The sequence below is a fragment of the Monodon monoceros genome, unplaced genomic scaffold (assembly GCF_005190385.1).
Source record: "Monodon monoceros isolate NGI ecotype Baffin Bay Population unplaced genomic scaffold, NGI_Narwhal_1 Super_Scaffold_7, whole genome shotgun sequence".
Lineage (NCBI taxonomy): Eukaryota > Metazoa > Chordata > Mammalia > Artiodactyla > Monodontidae > Monodon > Monodon monoceros.
Genome location: NW_021703784.1, coordinates 103200427 through 103220997, shown reverse-complemented (window position 1 = coordinate 103220997; position 20571 = coordinate 103200427). Strand labels below are relative to the sequence as shown.

General features: G+C 61.6%; 1 protein-coding gene across 6 annotated transcripts in view; it reads right to left on the bottom strand.

Annotated features, from left to right (window-relative positions):
• The window catches only part of TPCN2 (two pore segment channel 2), a 34923-nt gene that overhangs the window by 7905 nt on the left and 6447 nt on the right, over positions 1–20571 (bottom strand). For 4 of the 6 annotated variants that reach the window (XM_029209042.1, XM_029209043.1, XM_029209040.1 and 1 more), the window contains 14 exons: positions 19796–19912; positions 15104–15210; positions 14564–14636; positions 12991–13090; positions 11950–12015; positions 11466–11530; positions 10862–10962; positions 10186–10267; positions 9920–10006; positions 6177–6296; positions 6017–6076; positions 3981–4109; positions 3209–3258; positions 1768–1867 (listed from right to left, as the gene is read on the bottom strand). In XM_029209042.1, coding sequence (XP_029064875.1) covers positions 1768–1867; positions 3209–3258; positions 3981–4109; positions 6017–6076; positions 6177–6296; positions 9920–10006; positions 10186–10267; positions 10862–10962; positions 11466–11530; positions 11950–12015; positions 12991–13090; positions 14564–14636; positions 15104–15210; positions 19796–19912 — 1257 coding nt within the window. Of the gene's footprint in view, positions 1–301; positions 436–1767; positions 1868–3208; positions 3259–3980; positions 4110–6016; positions 6077–6176; positions 6297–9919; positions 10007–10185; positions 10268–10861; positions 10963–11465; positions 11531–11949; positions 12016–12990; positions 13091–14563; positions 14637–15103; positions 15211–19795; positions 19913–20571 lie in introns of all 6 variants that reach the window. The other 2 variants (XM_029209044.1, XM_029209045.1) reach the window with 2 other exon arrangements.

Here is a 20571-nt window from a genome sequence, read left to right as displayed (position 1 = left end):
TACATGCCTCACCTGTACACATACCTGTACACACACCCACAGGCCCCCATACACACCTGTATACCCACACCTGTACACACACCCCACAGCTACCCATACACACCTCACCTGTACACACACCCATACACACCTCACCTGTACACGCACCTGTACACACCCACAGGCCCCCATACACACCTGTATACCTATACCTGTGCACACACACGCTCACACCTCTGTGCCCACCCATACACACTCACACTTGTATATACCCACCCACCCAGATGCATATACCCCCTTCCCTGCAGACACCTCCACCCACCCAGCCTCAGATGGGTCTAAGTCCAAGACCCTTGGTGAAGCCATGGTGCGCAGGGCCTCGGCCCACACTGCCCACCAACCCACTAAGGCTGGGTCAGCTCGTCCCTGGTCTGGAGGCTCCTAAGAAATGCCGACCTGGAGATGGCCAGTCAGCCCCGGGTGATAGGGTTTGAGATGGGGCCTCAGAGACCCCATCAGGAACCCTGGCTACAGGCTGCCCCGAGCCCCGGAGAAGGGCTTTCCAAGCAGCCTGGTTACCCCACCTGGTAAGTCAGGAGAACACAGCGCTGGATGGTAGCAGGCGGGGACCATGCTGTACGTGTGTGCACATGTGATTTATGTGCACGTATGTACATGCATGTGAGCACGTGTGTACAGGTGATCGCGCATGTGTGTGAGTGCACACGTGTGACTGTGTATGTATATACAGTCGTGCTTGTATAAGCGTATATTGTGTGTGCTCTAGTGTATGATTGTGTGTGTGTGATTACATGCACGTGTGTGTACAATTGTGTGCTTACACACATACACGTGTCGGTGTATGCACGTGTATAGTCACGTGTATCTGTGAGATGACGCGTGTGCTTGTGTGGATGTGTGATTACGTGTGTGTGTGTATAATTGTATGTGTGCTTGTGGGGCTGTGTGTGTGATTACATGCCTGCGTACACTATGTGTATGCGTGTGTATAATCGCACAGGGGTGTGTGTGTGTGTGTGTGTGTGTATGAAGGCCTCAGGGCAGCAGCCCCCCCTCTGCACCCAGGACCTCCGAGCCACCTTCAGATGGGAAATACCCCTGGGTGACAGGTCACTCCCCTGACAGGTCAGGAGCACAGCTTGGTAGGAAGGGCAGACATGGACAGGGGAAGGACCTGGACACTTAGAAACGGGTCAGATGTCCTTGGTTTCTTTTCTCCTGAAAAGTGCTTAGGAAAGCAGACGGGAGCCTCCATGCCAGGCGGGAGCTGGGCCTGAGCACCCGACTGCCGCCTCCCCTCCCCTCCCCTCAAGGTGGGTGTTACTCCGGGTGGGAACATTAAGAGAAACCGAGGCTCAGAGACGGTCACAGGCCACCCCACTCCTGCTCTGGGGGTCCTGGAAACGAGCACCAGTAGCCACCAGCAGCCCGTGCCGAAGGCCTTTCAGAAACGCGGGATGCCTGGGAGCACACCAGTTCCTTGCAAAGGTCAGGGACCCCAAGGAGCACGAGGCCACTCCTGCAACTGGCCGACACGGGTCCCGCCTGCACCCCCTCGCTGTCCTCACCCACAAAGCAGGGCTGGACACTCACACTTCCAACCGCCACCAGCATGGCCCAGCCGCAGTGCAGGGCGGGGCCGCAGCCCGAAGGGCCCCAGGGGGCGGGGGCAGGTGGGCAGGGTGGACAGTGCTCGGCCCCGTCCCTGCCCGCCTGGCACACCCACTCCCAGGGCAAGGTCACGGCGTGCACAGGCGGGGGCGGTACCTCCATGCTGGGAATGATGCGCAAGAAACGGAAGGCTATGAGCACGTTCACCAGCCGAGTCACATCCCACAGCGACAGCAGGCCCAGCGCCTCCGGCTTCCTGCGGAGACACATGGAGATGGGCTGGAGGAGGCCGGGAGGCCAGCGAGGGGCAGACGGGAGACACGTGGTCCAGAGACAGAGACGCAGGGACTCAGAGAGAGCCACAGAAGTGCCGGGAACGCGCCCCGTAGCCAACGCCAACCGGAAAAGCTCCATCGTGACAGGAGGGCAGAGCCTGAGCCGCCCACGCCTGCAGCCCCAGGGCTGTCACGGCAACACCTTCCAGGGCACAGCCCGCCGCAGTGCCACAGGGCTACCCAACCCCCGTCCTACACGGGAGAACACTGAGGTTCCGGACGCCCAGCTCAGGTCCCAGCAGAGCTGGGAGAGGTGGGGCCCTGACCCATCCCCTATCCTCTGACCCCGTTCCCTAACCTCTGAGCCATCCCGAGCCCTGACCCCATCCCCTTGGTGTCTCTCATGGCCTTACTGGCCTCTCATTTCTATTTAAATTTAAACCCATTCTCACCCAAGATGTTACCCCCCGACCCCAGCTCACCCCGCCTCCCCAATGCAGGTTTTAGTGCACTTGAGAAACAAGGTGAGCCGGCCCCAAGGTGCCGGGCGGTGCAGCAGCCCCACTGCTCCCAGGGCACAGGTCCCCACTGAGGACCGCACGGCCCCCGTCTTCCCGACACAGACCCTTCCCGGGGCCCCACCCCCATCTCGGGCAACTCCCAGCTGCTCCACTGAGACGGAAGCAGCCCAGCAGAGGGACCAAGACACCAGGGCTGCCCGAGGGCCCAAGGTCGGCACGCGTGCTTGTTGGCGGCTGTACTCTGGGCAGAGAGACCCCAAGGTTGCCACAAGCCACACCGCGAGGCGCCCTGGGACCCCTGGCCAGATGTCCATCGCTCTGTGCGGCTAGAACTGGTAGCAGCGTGAGTTCAGCGAGCCCCGGGCCATCCCTGCCATCTACAGGGAGGTGAACTGACACCCAGAGTGGGAGGTGACAACCCCGGGTCACAGGGCCTCCAACCAGAGGAGGGCCCCAGTCCGATTCCAGTGCCCCCAGGTCCTCCCTGCTTCTGGCCCCCAGCACACCTGGGTCCCGTGTCCCATCCTGGGGTGGGGGTCAGGGGGCGCTGAGCCAGGGCACTGCAAGCGGCACCTCCACAGCTTCCCATCCCGGCTCTGGGAACGCTACCCTTCTGCAGGCGGCTACGATGAGAAGGGGCCTGTCCCCGTAGGCCTCAGCAGGGCAGGAGCCGCGGCCGCTCCCCCCCCCGAGAGTCGGGCGTTTGGCTCTAGAGCTGCCTGGGCCAGCGGCCGGAAGCCAGGCGCACACCCTTCCCCGGGGCGCTAGCCAGGCCTCCCTGGGTCCTCCACAGTCACATACCAGCCCGGGTGTGGGAAGCGGTACACAGCCAGAGTTGAGATCTCCAAAACCTTTAATCACAAAAGAAAAGAAGCTCGCTACGGCAAAGGCCCACTGGCAGCTCTAACACGCTGTCCCCAAAGGGGGTTCCGGGGAGCAATCAGGACCAGGGGGTCCTATCCCCACGGTGGGTGCCACGTGGGGACATCCTGCAGCTGAGAAAGACACCTGGCCTCAGGCGTCGGGCTGCACACACGAAGGGCAGGGCTCGGGAAGGGCCGGCTGAGTCCCGGGCACGGGAGAAGCTACTCGGTCAGCTGTCTCCCTCCTGCTCCCAGGGGCCCACGGCTCGAATCCATCAAATACGAATACGTGTCACGCCAATATCACTGCTGTGACACGCACACCGGGCATGGCCCCTCACTCCCCCAGGCCCTGGGGAAGGTGTCCCGAGACCCGAGACCCGTGGTGCCCGAGAACCCCTGCCCTCCCCTCACCAACGTCGAGGCCCCACTGGCCAGCGGGGACTGCGGGTTCCCTCCGGGCCTCCCTCAGGGGTCAGGAGAGGCAGCCTGCCACCGCTGCACACCTCCACCCACGATGCGCAGATGCAGCAGAAACCAGCCTCCTGCAGCCGCCCGCCAAGCAGTTCACCCGGGGGAGGCCAGCCCCTGTGTCACCGGAGGCGGGAGCCCCAGTGCCCGCGGCCCCCGGGCCCAGCCAGACGCCGAGCGCTCACCGCCCACCCGAGAGCGCACCTCGGCCCGTCTCAGACTTTACCAGCAGGACTTACCAGCAGGACGGCGGTGAGTAGCCCGTCGAACACATTGCTGCAGGAGACCAGGTACCCCCGCAGGCCCAGAGCAAACACCTTGAGCAGCATCTCCAGCAGGTAGTACAGGATGAAGACGCAGTTGAGAATCTGAAAAGGGAGAAGCGGGACCTGGCGTTCAGTCCCGGTGCCGCCCCTGCGCCCTGCCCAGCCCCCCACTGCAATGGGGCCCAGGAGGGATCCACGCGGCTTGGACGCCACAGGGCCCCTTGGATCCCGCCCTGCTGCACACGGGGGCTGGCCGGGAAGCAGACAGCCCCGCCCCTGCCGGAGCCACGTGACCCTCTCCTCAGCCCCCCTGGGCTGCTCTTCCCGACGCCCCCGCAGCCCCAGACACGGGCATCTTCAGAGCCCCCTTCTTGACCCATAGCCTCTCCTGGGGTGACCTGCACCCCGTGCACGGCTTCAACAACAATTCGCACGTCTGCATCCCCCGACCCAGACTCCCCCCACCATCCGACGGGCCCTCAACCCCCCAGGCCCAGTGTCTCCCAACCCCACATCATTTCTATGCTGGCAGGGCCTGGGTCACCCACACCTCCTCGGGGGTCTCTGCCTCCAACCTGGCCCCTCTGGTCCAATCTCCTGGGGACACCGGGCAGTGTCCTTCCCTAACGGAACCTCCTGGCTCCCAGCAGCATCCTCCCAGTCGCTGGGGGATGTGTTTAGGAGGCCTCACCATCAAAGCTGGTCTCAGGCTATGGGGTCACTGTCTTTTTTGAAGCCAGTAAGTAAAGTATCAAGTAGCTCTTCCCTTAAAGGGGGCTACGTCACGGCGGGGTGATGGGGGGCATGGGGTCATCTGAGCACTGCGGTCACCTTGTCCGGTGTCCAGTCTAAATTCTATATTCTTAGCCAATGCTGTCTCATTCACACCTACACAGAGATCACCGTTAAAGGCAGAAGAATAAACATTATGAGCAGTTATCAAGGGGCATAAAATGATGGAATTCTGCAGTCACCTCAAGAACCCTACGTGGCATTGATCTGACCAGAAGCCTCTCATAAGCAATCAAGCTGACTCAAGTGCTTAAAAAAACTATAGTTGGGGCTTCCCTGGTGGCGCAGTGGTTGAGAGTCCGCCTGCCGATGCAGGAGACACGGGTTCGTGCCCCGGTCCGGGAGGATCCCACATGCCGCGGAGCGGCTGGGCCCGTGAGCCATGGCCGCTGAGCCTGCGCGTCCGGAGCCTGTGCTCCGCAACGGGAGAGGCCACAACAGTGAGAGGCCCGCGTACCGCAAAAAACAAAACAAAACAAAACTATTGTTAAAAAAGATGAAATACAGGTCAGCTGTATCCAACTTGACATTTGTCAGGAATAAAAACCAGCCACCTCTGCAATATGTTATTCACACAGAGGAGACTGAACAATTCCTGTCGAATCCAGGAAAAAAAAAAATTAGGAAAGTAGAAAACTTGATTTTAAGTGTAAAATAGAGGAACTTCAAACAGCAGGCCAAGAAGCCATTTCCTCAGTTTTGATGTCGTAAGTTTAACTCTATGTTTAACATACATGACCTGATGTGTCACTTTTTAATTGGACAAATCAAGCTTTTCTTATATAATTAGAGAACGTTCAATGGTTTTCATCAACTTAATATCATTCATAATATTTTTCATTAAAATAAACTTTAAAATGCATGCTTTGTGAAGGTCTGGCATTATGGGGGCGGGGGCGGCGTGTACAGCTTTTTGCTTAAAATCCAAAACGGAAAAATTGTTTTTAAGTTCCTAAGGTGTTTGACAAGACCTCAGAATGTTAGGAAAGGAATTCTCTCTATACAACTCTCCCTCCGCCGTCCGGCCTGCATGCCGGTTCACGCAGGGCTCTGCACGGGCTCCCGGCTGCCCTCCCACGGCCGGCACCCCGACCCCTGGGCCATCCCTGTGATGCACTAGGACAGCCCAGCTTCCCAGGGACCTGGGGCCCCAGGTGGGGAGGCTGTGCCCTCTACCCCGCTAACTCCCCAGCACCCCGCACGGCTGGAAAGCTCACCCCCAGCACGAAGTCGTCACGGTCCTTGGGCAGCACATGTGCATCCAACACCAGGAACACCTGTGGAGCCAGAGCGGACGGCAACTCAGCCCCGAAGCCAGGAGGAAGGGCAAGTGAGAGATCTAGGGGGTGGGAGACGCCAGGGCAAATCCTCACTCACACAGATGGTCACGAGGTTTCCAAGGGCCATGAGGTTGCCCAGGTAGTCAAAGTAGTGGTGGCCGAAGAGGAACTGGGCACTCTGCAGAAACTGAGACCGGTACTCGGGCCGCGGCGGGTGCTGGGGGGACACACACGCTCAGAAACATGCCAGAGGTGGCCATGGCCACAGGGGCCCAACGATGCCTGTACCCCCTTATCCTGGGATTTGACCTCTTCCTCCCTTACTTCCTATCCCAGGCTCTCCAGCCTAAGGAAATCGTCTCAAACACAGTAACGGTTTTATGCGCAAAGATGTTCATCACAGTCTTTCTAACACCAAGAGAGGTGGAAATAACCCAGACGGCCACTGATGCTGTAAGTAACCCGTGACGGACTATCACACAGTCGTCTTAAATGTATGCAAAGCGCCATGTGGAAATACATGTATAAATTACAAGCTAATAACTATGAAAACTCAGCACAGAACGAAGGGACCTCACACACGGTGACCAGGCTGGAGTGGAACTCAAAGGAAGGCAATTAGGCAACAAATACTAACGTGAAGACACCCGTCAGACCCAGCACTCCCATGCTCGGCACCCCACAGAGCCAGGACAGAGGCGCAGGGCGGTCACCGCAGAATGAGATGGACCGCGCCTGCGCTGTCCCACGCAGGGGCCGCTCACTGCACGTGGCCACTTGATTTAAATTTAAATCCGATCAAATTAAACACTCAGCTTCTCTGTCACGATAGCCACATCTCAAGTGGCATGAGGACACCCATGGAGATCTGACCCAGCCCCACACTCAGACACATGGTCCCTCGGTGACAAACAGCCACAGCCTTACCCAGTGAACGTTCCCAATCTTCCCACAGTCCCCCACGTGGGAACTGGTGCCCAGAGGCACCTGCCCACACTAGTACGGTGCGGGTGCAGAGAGAATTAGGTACCAATTCCCTCTGCACCCGCACCCATCCCTGCTGCACCCCAGAGGGTGGCTTCCTGCTTGCCCAGTGACTGCAGACCAGCTCCAGGCCGGGCAAACCGGCAAACGTCTCTGTCACCCTGTGGGCTGGACCACAACTTCTCCAAGGGAGTGTGAACCCTGGCCTTGGGGAAGACGCCCCCTCCCAACTCTACTCTTCCTCAGGCATCTCCCTCACCCCTCAGGTACCGCAGAGTTTCCTCGTATCTTACAGTTACTCTTTCATCACAGTTGACACTTCTTAATGTTAAACTTGCCCTGCTAAACCCACTGTGTGGTTTCTGTCTCCTGCTTGGACCCAGACTGATATATTGGCCAAGAGAGATATCAGCATTATCCATGATGTTTAAATGGTTACAAGAAGTATGGACTCATAGATTACCTTGTTATCAAGAAATAACAGACCTTGAAATGATTTCAGTGGTTGTCTCTGGGAAGGGGGACAGCTGGGTGGGGTTTTCTATTTTTCTCTACTACCTATAATGAATGACTGCTACGCTTTTAACCCAAAAAGCTTCTTATTAAAAGAAAAACAGACTTTCGGAAGCTGGCACAGTGCCTTCTCTACAACCAGTTAGCAAGAACCGACCAGTACTGGAGGCTAGGCTGATGGACAGGGGTTGACCACACACGGGAGGGCTCTCGTGGAAGGCTCACGTTTTCCTGGTTATCAGCCTGCCTGTAGCATGCCTCTCTCCAGCAGCGATTCCAAATTCACAGGCTGCCAGGGCACCTGGGACCAGCCCCCACACGCTAACAATCCGTGAAGCACCTGCCTGCCCCCCTGTAAGAGGCTGTCATAAAACCAAGGCAAGAACACCACAGCTCCCCAAACCTCTAGGACCCAAACTCCCACCTCAAATCACAATTCTGGACTTTAGACCCAGGGAGTTGTGAGAAGAGAGAACATCGCATGGACCACACTAGGAAAGGCGTGGCCAGAGCAGGGGCGTGGTTAGGGCAGGGGCGTGGCCTGCGTGTTAGACCATCCCTGAGTCGGTGCCCAGCATGTGCCCTGCTCTGCCAGTCACAACCACAGCACCTCCTTTTTGATATCATCAGATCCTGATGCCAGAAGACGAAGGGAGAGTCGGTTTTGGAAGACCCGGACCCAGCAGCATCCTACAGGCCAGCAGGCAAGTGCCCAGGGAGAGCCTGGCTGGCCCAGTGGACCCCACCGAGCGAACCCTGAGAAAGGAGCCCGCCTTCCCAGATGTCTTCCTGCCCAGGTCAGCCTGAACCCGTAAAAGGGCTGGATCGCATGACAGCTGCCGAGAGCTGCGTCCTGGGCCCAGCAAACCTCCTGCCCCAGGATGAGGGGCATCATCTAGAAAGGTGCTTCCTGATCTTCTATCGTTTGAGGACCCAGTGTCACAGTTTCTGCAAAATCTGCATCTGATGGCACATACTTACTATTTCCTTCGAGTCACCTGGAAGCAGACACTGTTGCCTAGCCTCTTCCCAAGAGAGGTGCGACATGCACTAACATACAAAGTGTCCGCCTGTGTGTCCCTACTACCGACTCCCATGTCCCGAGGGTGCCACAATGAGGATGCTGCTGACAACAGACATGCCACGGACGCACCGCCCAGAGCTCCAGGCCTAGCAGGGCCTGCCTCCAGGTGACCTGGAAAGACCTCAGGAAAACATGTTCTTAGGAAAACCACCTCTGACCGGGGCCTGAGGCCACAGAGGCTGACCACAAGACCTGGAGAAGCTGACCTTTGTTGTGGGCTAAGATGTATCCCCCAAAATTTTGACATCCTGACCCCCAGAACCTCAGATGTGACTGTATTTGGAGTCAGGGTCTCCTAAGAGGAAATTAGGGGGAAATGAGGTCACTGGGGTGGGGCCCTAGTCCAACGTGACTGGGGTGCTTATAAGAGGAAGAGACCGGGACAGAGACACACACAGAGGGACGACCCTGTGAGGACACAGTGAGAAGACGGCTGTCTACACGCCAGGGACAGAGGCCTCAGGAGGACCCAGCCCTGCCCACACCAGGATCTCAGACTTCTAGCCTCTGGGACTGGGAGATAATAAGCCGTGTTACTTAAGCACCTCCAGGCTGTGGTATTTGTTACAGAAGCTGAGCTGACTGACTCAACGGTGACACAGAGCTGCTAGGAGTCCGATCAGCAGGAGATGTCTGATTCCACCTCTTCACTCCAATCCCCGTTCGAGTCCGGCTTGGCCCTCTCAAGGCCAAGTGGCTGCAGTGGCAGCCCCCTCCACTGTTCCCACGGTCTGCCTGTGAACAGCTTGGCTGTCTCTCAGCACCTCTGCCACCCCCCTCACCTACCCCACCCCGCGCCCCCGCCTCCCAGAAACCTGCTACGTAAAATGCAGGCGGTCCAGGGTCTTATGGACACAGCACTGAGCTGGATGCTGAGGCCCATTTGGTAACTTTAAAACTCAGTGTCAAGGACAACAAACAAAGGTTTTAGACAAACTCAGGAACCTCGCAGGTTAGGACACATGGGAAGAGGATAAAAGTCTATCACGGAGACGGAGAAAACTGTTTGGAAAGTTCCTCTGGGTCAAGACAACAGTCCCTGTGGTCTGTGAATTTCATGAGGTCAACAAAATCTCCCCAAGAGCCACACCATCTCTGTTCCCACGTATCATCCTAAGGACCAGAATCCCTGGGAAGGCAAGTCCTGGCAATGGTCACTAAGCGTGGCCCAGATGATCAATGCCAACAGACACTGAGGACTTCCCCCTAACCCTGGGTGGCCCTGGCACTGGGCAGGTGACTCCAGTCTGGCCCGTTACCTCTTTAATCACCCTTTTGTCAAACTCATCGAAGAGCTTCTGAAACTCGTCAGCTGACAGCAGGTCCCCACTGCGGGAATGCAGCTTCTGCAAAGCAGGAAAGCACAGGTCAACGGAGCAGCTGGGTTGAGGGCAGGAGGGGGGGAGCTGCCCCCGGCCCCACCCAGACTGGGCCAGCCCGGCTGATCCGAAATGACACCCACTTGACGCCCAGAGCCCAGAGGCACTGGCAGGGGAAGTGCCCCGGGGGGCGGGGGGACCGGTACCTCCGTGATGGCCTGTTTGTGGTCACTGTCCAGCTGGACTTTCTGAAGCACCTGCAGGAAGTCCTGGGGCTTCACCCCGACTCTGTGGGGAAAACGCCCCACCGTGAGCCCAGCCAGCTCAGCACCCTTGGGCGCCCCAACCTCTGGCCTGAGCAGCCCTGGGCGATGACAGGGCCTCCAAGAAGGAGCGCCTCATGGTCCTCCTGTGTCCAAAACCCCGAGACCTCATCTTCCACCTTAGAGAGGAGCAGCTGAAGCTGGGAAAGGGGTGCAATCCGACAGGCCCCATGGCTAACGAGCAGGGGGCACTGAAGCTTCCCCAGTGACACGGCCTCCAAGCCAGGCGGCAGAGTCGATGTGTGTCCCGATGTGTGACACGAGTCACAGCACCAGGGTGTGGGAAGGGTGCCCATGGAGGGGGGAAGGTCAGAGCACACGGCCCCTCACCAGCCAGGGATCTCCAGTGGGTCACGAGGACACACGAGTTAACTCAGACGCAAGGACCATGGAAAGAAACCCTGGAGCCCAGGGACGTCTTCGTGATCCCAAAGGAGCCTTGCAACCTGCTGCCAGCAGGGAGCTCGGCGCAGAGTGGGTGCTCAGGAAACACCCCCCCCCCGTGAACACCTCCCCACAGGGCAGCCCCAGGGGAAGAGGGCTGGAGCCCCACACTCACCCCTCGGGGTGGGCTCCTCCCTCTGCCGTCATGGACGAGAGGACCTTGTAGGCAGCCCGGATGCCCAGGCGCCTCCGCAACAGTGAGGTCTGCAGAGACTTCTGCAAAGGGTATGGCTCTGAGGCGCTCGGCTCAGCCCTCTCCCCAGCCGCCCAGCCCCTTGTCCCCGGGCAGCCCCTGCCCACCGGCAGCCTGGGGAGCACCTCCTTGCCCCATGGGCGTCAGAGGGACAATCCCCAACAACAAGGGCTGGTCCTGCCGATAGCCACTCGCTGTGTAATTCACTAAGGTATGCGTTTCTTCTCAGCAGATTTGGGGTCCCTGGCCCCCCTGCAAGGTGGGTTTGGGAGTCACTGCAAGAAAACTGCAGCTCCCTCTAGAGGAGGCGGGGCAGGGGAGGGACCCCAGGGTGGCGCTGGGGACAGCACCTCCTGGGGGGCAGGGAGGGAGGATGGGCCCAGTCCCCCTCACCCACAAGAGGGAGCCGGGGCAGTGCTGAGGCCACTGCGGACCCTGTCCCCCTGGCCCCCCGCTGGTCAGCTTCCCGCCAGGCCTCCAGGGACAGCTCCCCTCACAGCCGGGCAGGGTGGGCAGCTCAGCTCACCATCAGGTAGCCCCGGAACTGATTGTAGATGATGGCCGTCAGCAGGTTCATCAGAAACAAGCTCCCTTGGAGAGGAAGAGGCCATGGTGAGTGGTGAGCACACGGGCAGGGGCAGAGTCTGGAAGGATCACCAGCGCTGGGGGCCCAGAGGGTCGACACGGGCATAGCAAGAAGGTGAGCAGCGAGAAAGGCCCAGATGGGCAGAGACAGGGCCTGGGGCCTGGGGGCCTCGTCTGCGGATGGGGGCGCCACCTGGCCTGCCCAGCAGGGGCACTGAGGACAAGTCATCGGTGGTCACAGAATGAAAACCACGGACGGGCCACAGAGAGATGAAGTTACAGGACTGGGGAGGTCCCGCCAAGGTGCGGTCACAGGGTCAGGGGGTCCACTGAGGTGAAGTTGCGGGGTCTGGGGAGTACACCCAGCCCCGAGTTTTCGGGATCTCGTCTGCCCCATGTGACCCTGCAGACCTGCCCAGACTCACCTATCAGGGTGAAGGCTATGAAAAAGATGGCGTAGAGCCGGTTCTTGGAATAGGCAGGAATCATCACTGAAAGAAATTAAAGGAAATAAAACACACCCACAGATCCAGTGTCCAGTCTGATTCCCTTCGTTGCCTCACACCACTGCCTTCTCAACAGAAAGGAGGGCCCTGTGTTAGGAGAGCTGGGAGGTCTTCTTGTCCAACTCTGCTCCTCACGCCTCTGCTTGCACACCCAAGGGGACAGGGAACTCACTACCTTTCAAGGATGCTCATCCTCTAGGCTTCCCCATGACCATGCCTCCCAGGCTGAAAGTTCAGCTCTCCCTTGGGTGACTCGAGGACTCACAGGACACGTGGGGATGGTGCTCAGCGTCCCGAGCGCAGCTCTCCCCAGGTATGAAAGCCAGTGGCTACCCTCCTGGGAGGGTCTCTATGGTCAGTGACCATCCGGGCCCACGATGAAAGGCCTCAGCCAGGGCGGCCAGGCCACAGCTGGGCCCCAGAGGACCGTGACCACCCCATCCTGGCCACATCCCCAGCCCGAGCGAACAGAGGCCCCAACAGCAACACTGACACGGTGAGCGTCACAGCCACCGGAGACCCCAGGGCCTCTGACACGCGGTGCGGCCAAGCCTCACCCCACGGCTGGGCCGCCAAGAGGAGACCACCAAGGGCCCCGCTGAGCACAGCTTGATCCATCACCACACAAAGAACACGGTCCACCTCTAGCTTCTCAGGACACAGACAACAAGGGGAAGAGGAGAACGGAACAGAGAAAGAAAATTGGGAAGAAAAGGGAAGAAAAAGGGAAAAAGTCGGAGAGAGAAGGGAAACTAGAAAAAGAGAAAAAGAAAATCAAGAAGGAAAGGAAGGTAGGAGGGAGGCTCCAGCATCACACTTGGGTTCCCCAGCTCTCCACAAAAAGGCCTTAGGGGCTCCCACCCCCTGAGCTGGGCTCTGGGGCTCAGCGCTGACTCCGCCCCCCACCCCGCCCCCACCCAACAGGGCCCCTAGCCCAGCCCCACCCTCCCGGTCACGCACCATCAGGGTTGTTGGCGGTGGTGAGCAACACCAGGAGGGAGGTCAGAGCCTCGGGCAGGTTGCGGAAGTAGGTCAGCCGCTGCCTGTCCCGCCTGTCGTCCTGTGGAACGGACGTGGCAGCGCTGAGGTGCTGTCCGGGCCTTAGGCCACCAAAGCCCAGGCCCGGGACCCAGCAAGCCAGGACCACCCACCGAGGCTCAGCAGCCCCAGACTCGCACCTCCCCATCGCCTCCCAGCGGGCTCTGAGCTTGAGGCCGGACAGGACCTAACGCAGGACCTCCGGGCCCGAGGGCCAGCGTCCGGGGATGCCACACACCCACACGGACACCAGCCACTGCAGCGGGTGAACAGCTCTCGGCCAGCCTGGCAGAGAGCATCACAGCCTAGACACAGAGAGGGCCCACGCGGGGGCCAGCCAGCCGGCTCTCAGCCAGACTCTCCACACGCCGTGCCGTGTGCCTTCCACCCAGTGTGGGTGGAAGGCGTGGCGCCCAGACATACAAAACCACCTGATCACTTGGGGAGCCTTGCAAAGCCGCTTTCCCGGCTGCCGCCCAAGGGCCAGCCCTCTAGCAGACACCCTGGAACCCTCAGCGTTCCCAGGTCAGAGGCCCACCCCAGCCCCCCGCGCCCAGTGCACCCACCCGCCCTGTCCTGGGCTCCGCGAACAGCAGGGTCACGGGACAGACACGCGGGGCCTGAGAGTCTGTTAGCCAGTCCCACACCTCACAGCCTAGGTGCCCCCAACACCCAGACACGCACACACACACACACACACACACACACACACACACACACAGCACCCACAGAGATATACAGAGACACACACACGCACACACACACGCGCGCGCACGCGCGAAGCGTAACTCCTCCCCGGGGGTCTGAGGGATGGTCTTCGTCTTCCCTCACGGGCAGCACGGCCACAACCCCCAAGTGTTGCCACAAACTCACTGCAGACCAGCCCTGGCCAAGCACCGGGCAGGATCCCAGAACAGAGGCGCACGACAGCCCCGCCCTGAGGAGGACGGTGACCCCGGCCGGGACATGAGGAAAGAACACGGGACGGCAGATGCAAGGCAGGCCCCACGGGTGACACCTCCGCACAGCAACAAGCTGCCAGGGGCTGGGAAGCAGTGAGGCGCTGGGAGGGAGGGGGCCCACGCGGGGAGGGGAGGAAGTGGTGGGAGGTGCCCTCTGGAGAGGCGGGCAGGGGCGGTGAGAGGGGCCATCCTGATGGCTAGTCTGAGGGGCCTCCATCTAAGTGAGGTACAGCCCTGGCCAAGCAACCGGCCCAGGAGAGGGGGGGCTTGGGAAGGGGATGAAGAGGCGGCCAGGCAGAGCCGAGGAGCCAGACGCCCTGGAGACGCGGCCGCTTGAAGAAAGACGCCTGGGCTCCAGGGGGGGGGGGGGCCCTGCTGACCTCCTGGTGGCGAGGTGGGCGGGCAGCCTAACCTGGTCCCCATCTCTGCCTGCCGGAGAACGACCTGGCGGATTAACTCGGGCCGGCGCTGTCCGTCACCCCGCAGGGAGCCTGCGCGGCTGGGAACAGGGCAGGGAGCAGAGAGCACGGTACCTTCTCGCCGGGGAAGAGCAGCATTCCCAACATGGTGAAGAGGCACAGGTGGGCGGCCAGCAGCAGCCCAATGCTGCGGCGAGAGCGGCACTCAGCGCCGGGCGCGCGGGCTCCGGGACAGCTGACCTGGCCGCGCAGGGGCCTCCCCGCAGCCGAGGCCCTGGGCCAGGTCCCTGCTCCGCCCCAGACCTGCCGCCCTCCCGCCCAGGGTGTGTCCCAGGGGCCCGGGAGAGGCAGTGTCCCAGGACCCCCGGACTCTCAGAGGGGAAAGGCCACTTCCATTAACCCGGGCCGGACGGGGAAGGGTCGTCCACGTGAGTCATGGGGGTGGGGTGGGGGATGGCGGGGAGGGGAGGGGTCAGAGCCAAGGTGGGTAGTGCCCGCAGGATGGAGCAGGGGGTGGGGCTCAAAGCAAGGTCATTTAGGGGGCTGCCCTGAGTGTGAGACAGAGACCCCCAAACGCCCACCCACCGGCCTCCCCAGATCAGGGGAGGGGAGCCCCCGCCCCGCTCTGCCAGCCCACCTGACACCAGAGCCCACCTGGCCATCTCTGGCAGTGACCACCTGATGCACTTGAGCGTCTTCTTCATCATGGAGGAGTTCTGCATCAGGAAGAAGGGGCGCAGAAGCCGGCGCACCCGCACGGGCTGGAAGAGACCAGGACCCGGGACCCTGAGCACAGCCACTGCGGGCTGGCAGACGGCACGCGGGCCCAGAGGCCCGATGCTCTGCACGAGGACGGCCCCGGCCCCGGCTGTCTGCGGGCTCCCAGCGTGCCCGGCCTTGACCCTACAGGCTCAACACCCTCCCCGCTCCCTCCCGGGGCCCAGCTCGGAACCCCAGCCCCCAGACCTGCCAGCACCGGGGAAGGGGGGCGACCAGCGTGCCTCTCCGGCACCCAGCTCCTACTCTGGCTGCGGCCGGGCGCCCTGCACGTGTCTGTGAAGCTGGCTGTCCTGCCCTCTGGGGGCTCCTCAGGCCTCCTCTCCGCAGCCCCCAGCCCCTCTGCTGGGCTCCGGGCCTCAGCCTCCAGCACAGGTGCACAGAAACCGAGCAGGAACCCCACACCTCCACTCACACACACACGTGAACACACACACACACACACACACACACACACACACACACACACTCCTTCCTCTCCTCCCTCCTGTCACAGTCAAACAGCCCTCCTCCTGTGCTCAGGACCCCGGCCTCTCAGAGGCTCCCCTCAGGGGCCCTTCCTCCCTCCCCCACGTGGACACAAACACCACGTGTTTCCACAACCTGCCACTCGCAACCAAAACGACACTTGCCCCTTTGTTCACCTGTTTCCCGCTCCCATCCCAGCCAATCTGTCCTCCTGTCCAAGGGCAGGGGACCCACCTGCGGTGACCGCCAGGCCTCTGAGCCCAAGGTCACCTCCCATCCTCCTGCCAGGATTGGCAGCTGCCCCGCCCTGCGCCCCGGCCGCCTCCTCTGTGCCCGACCATGCGCTGGACGCCCTGCGCCCCCTCCTCCCCACCCTCTGGCCTCACGCCTCAGGGAACATGTCCGTCCTTGGGATTTTAAGGGTCACAACACATTCAATCTCCAACCCAAGCTCTCAACTCCAGACGCGTCCTAATGGAGGTCTTGTCTCAGAAACGAGAGGCTGATAGAGTCGCCTCCCGGCCCAGCCCTCCGGGGCTGCCTGGAGGCCCAGGGCACCCCCCCCCCCCCCCCCCCCCCCCCCCCCCCCCGGCCCCCCTGGCCCCCCCCCCCGCCCCCCCCCCCCCCCCCCCCCCCCCCCCCGCTCAGCGGGCTGCTCGCACCGGGCCCTTCCGTCTGGCCGTCAGCGGGCTGCTCGCACCGGGCCCTTCCGTCTGGCCGTCAGTGGGCTGCTCGCACCGGGCCCTTCCGTCTGGCCGTCAGTGCCACCTCCAGCGCTGCATGGGCGACCTTCCTTCTCGCCACTCGCCTCGATATTCGCCCCCCCCCGCACACATCTGGTGCTTCCTGGTACCGTCAGCCCCTCTCACAACAGAACGAGGCCCCGCCAGCAGCAGCACACAGTAGGCCCTCAGAATGTCTGCAGCGTGAGCGCCCCAAGGACTCACTCGGCCTCCCCAGGCTGCACTCGCCCTCAGAAGGGGCCCCGGCTGCCGACAGGACTGAGAAGGGAGAAGGAAACGGCAGTGAACGGGCGAGGCTCAGGGGTCTGCCCCACTCCCAGGCTGAGGGACCAGGGCCCCAGCTCACCCACGACCCGCTCGCTGCCCCCGGGCGAAAGCTCCAGTCTTGGGGCCCATATCGGGAGTCTTTTAGCCCGTCCCCCAGGCTGAGCAGGAGCTAGAGGTCCAGCCGCATCCACTCCCCGGGTGCTGGGCCCTCGCCTGTAGTCAGACACAGACCAGAGCACGGCTTCTTCCAGATGCAGTCACCCCGCCCAACCCGACCCACCGAGGGCCTTCCCGATGGCTGGGGCCACATCACTGCCACAGATGCAGGGGGCACACGTGAAGGGTGGGAAGACGCTCCCACGTGACCTGCCTGCAAGGAGAGCCAGCCCAGTGCCAGCTAAGCCCCTGGCGAGGTTTAAATCACACTGAGAATCACAGCCTAGGCCTCTGAGCCTTTAGAAAGAAGCTACCAACTAATCCGCAGAGAACTAGTCTCTTATGAGGAACAGCCATGGCAGTCATGAGTACAGCCTATCAGCTGACCAGTAGACCATGTGACCTGGCCCTCCAGCCACAAGGCTGGGGAAGCAGGACTCCATCAGGTGCAAAAGGACAGGGAAGACCAGACTGGAGCAGGTCAGAGGCCCCGGTCCTCCTGCAGGCCCCAAGGCCGGGGGAGCTCTTGAAGACCAGCAGCTGGCCACGGAGAAGCACCTTGGGCTTGGTGTGCAGACGGCTCTGGGTGATGCACCAGTCCCAGCCAGAAGTGGACGGCGTGTGGTGTTACAACCTCCACGGGAAAGTCCCCTAGCGACGGTCCCACAGGGGGAGCTTTACAGAGGGCAGGGTCCACCCTGTACGGACCAGAAAGGTGATGACTCCCAGGGGGTCAGGGCCATGGAAAGAACAGCCTGGGCGTCTGGGGACGAGACCGTCCGAGAGGACACGTGTGGGGGGGGCAGAGAGTGCCCCCCACCACGAGGCAGCAGGAGGAGGCTCTCTGGACAGATGACACATCTGTGGACGTCCTCAGCCTCTCCCCTGGCCACCCCGCACCGATCTCCACAGGCCCCAGGCAAAGTGGCCACAGAGCAGGGACGGGGGTGACGCCCGGGGCCAACCACATGGACCCCCCCACCCAGGCCACTACTGGGGGCCCACCCTGCCAGAAGCAGAGCCCAGAGCCGGCCCCCAGTCGGCCCCCACGGGGACCCACCAGCCCCTCCCCAAGCAAGGCCCTCAGCTGTCCTCAAAGGACATGCAGGCGGGGGTTATGGGCTCTGCCTGCCCTGCCCTCCATGCCTCTCCCTGGACCACTGTCTGAGCCTCAGGACCAATGCTGCATCCAACCCGGGCACAGCCCACAGCTCCCACCGGCCTTACCATGGCCCTAGCCCGAAGCAGCTGGCCTGTGGGAGGGCCTGGTGGCCCTGAGGCGGGGCCGGGGGCGGGGGGGTGGTGAGGGGAACAGCCCTTGGTGGGGTGGGAAAACCAGCAGAGGCTCTGAGCACTAGGACAAAATGGGAGCAGCGACACCACTCCCCACCCCACAATCCCGGGCCCTGCTGGTCCGGAAGCATCCGCTCCCGAGATGCTTCTACCAGGGACGCACGCTGGGCCCACTGGGCTGGACCACAACTGTTCGTGAAAAGAGGGTTGGGGGCCAGTGCGGGCAAAAAAGCTCCAATTACCAAGGACAGATTGGGATGTTGCTGCCCAGAGGGGCAGGGAGGTCTGCGTCCAACATGAAAAATTATCACCGAACTCCAGTAATAAAAAGCCAGGATCACCGAGGACCCAGGCCCCTCGGGAAGGAAAGTCTGGGTCCCCGTACAAGGGGACCCAAGGCATGTGGGGCTGGGGCAGGGGGCAGCTGGGCTCCTGGGCCACTAACCGCACAAGGCCTGCGGGTCTTCGTGGCCAGTTACACAGACACAAGTTTGTATCCAGCAGTGGCCCCCTTCCCCCCCCCCTTCCTAATCTCACGCAAGGCCCCTTGGTGTGCTGAGGTTCACAATCCAGCCTTAAGGTGACAAGTGCTCAGGTGACATGAGACGGTCACTCAGAAGTAGGGCCGGCGGTGGTTAGGCTGGTGTCTGTCCGCTTTCTGGGGGCGGGTGAGGGCCTCCTCCTTGGTACGAAGATGGCAGCACCTTCTCGGGGAGAAGCATGTGCTGGCGCGCTCCTACAGGGCCACGGCGGAGGCACGGGGGCTGCAGGGGGCACTGCGCCCTCCACCGCCCTGCAGCCCTGCTGTGAGCTGGGCCAGGACCCGCCGCTGACACCTCTCCTTCATCGGCCGCCCCTGCCTAGCGGGAAGGAGGCGGGAGGCACGGGCTGGGGACCCGCTGTCTCCCGTCACCTTGATTCTCCCGCTGGCAGCACCCAGGGCGTCCAGTATCCCCCTCCTCCGGCACCCCCAGAATCAGCATCGTGGTCGCGCCTCCTGGAGGAGCCAGCACCCCGTCCCCAGCGGGCAGGGTCCCAGCTCTCGGAGCCCCTCCCCTGAGCTTCCAGGTTCCATAACCCCAATCTCCTTCCTTTCCTCCCCTAGCCCCAGGTTAGGGGGCCAGGGCGGTTGCCGCCTGCAGGTCTGTGTTCGCCAGGCCCCCTTCTCGATTTCTTGCTCACTCATCCCCTGTCTGAGGCCCGATGTTAAATTCTCTCGACTAAAGCACCTGACGGGTGCTTCCCCAACCAGCCCTGATGGCTCAGGATGTCCCCAAACCGACTGCTCCCAGCTCTGCTCTATCAAATCACAGGGCGATGCTTCCGGGCGTTCGGGGGGAACAAAGATGCTGTCGTCAGCAAGGCTGGGGGCTGCCAGCTCGGCTGAGGCAGGGCAGGAGCCCCGGAACTCGCCCCCAGGGCCCTGTACCTCCCCCAGGCCTCAGCGTCTTCATCTGCTGGATGGGGACAAGCTCCCTGGCCCGTGGGTGACTGACGTGCTCTGGGGGGCAGGCAGAGCCGGGCAGGTGGGCCAGACGGATGCAGGGCCTTGGGACTCCCGCCCACCGTTCCCCTGGGCAGCCGCGTCCCCCCAACCCCCAGAGCTCCCCGCCGCCCCCCTCAGAGTCTCCTCACCACCTACCTCCTGACAAATGAGGCTCAGCGACACGGTCCAGTCCACGAGAGACACGAGCAGCACCACAAGGTAGGCCAGCAGCCAGGGGTTCTTCCGAAACTGGGCCCACCCAACCAGGTAGCTCTGCAAGAGGGACGCGGCTGAGCCGGGGGGTGGCCACACAGACCCCGGCCGGGCAGTCAGTCTGAGGCCTGTGACGCACGCGGGCGCTAGGCAGCCTCAGCGAGCAGCACGGTCCCCGCGGGACTCACAGCAGGAAGCTGAGCCACGGTCAGAAGGCCCACGGTCCTCGCCCAGCCTGCGGGTGACCCCGGGCAGCCCGTGACCCCCGGCTCCGCACTGACCGGCTGCGCCCGTGTCCTCACGGGTAACGGGGTCCCTGCCTGTCCTGCCTACCCAACCACCACTGTAGCTTGTGCCTAGGAATCGTTCCGGAAAAGCCTAGGAATCTGACCAGATGCGCAGGGGACGTGCCTTGGGAAGGCGGGAGTTCGTCACCTGTTCGGCGGCGCACCTAACTGCCCTTTCCCATCACTGACCCCCGCCAGAGGTCACAGCTTGCAGATAAAACACGTGCTCTCTCTCACCTTTCGAGACTTCCCAAATGGACCAACCATTCCAAACAGGCTAATGAGAACTTCTACCCAGTCTCAGTTCCAGTTTAAAAGCCCCCAGACCTCCTAAGCACATTATAGGCTAAAAAGGAAGAAATAAGAAACTGCTTGGGCCCTCAGTCACACACACACACACACACACACACACACACACACACACACACACAC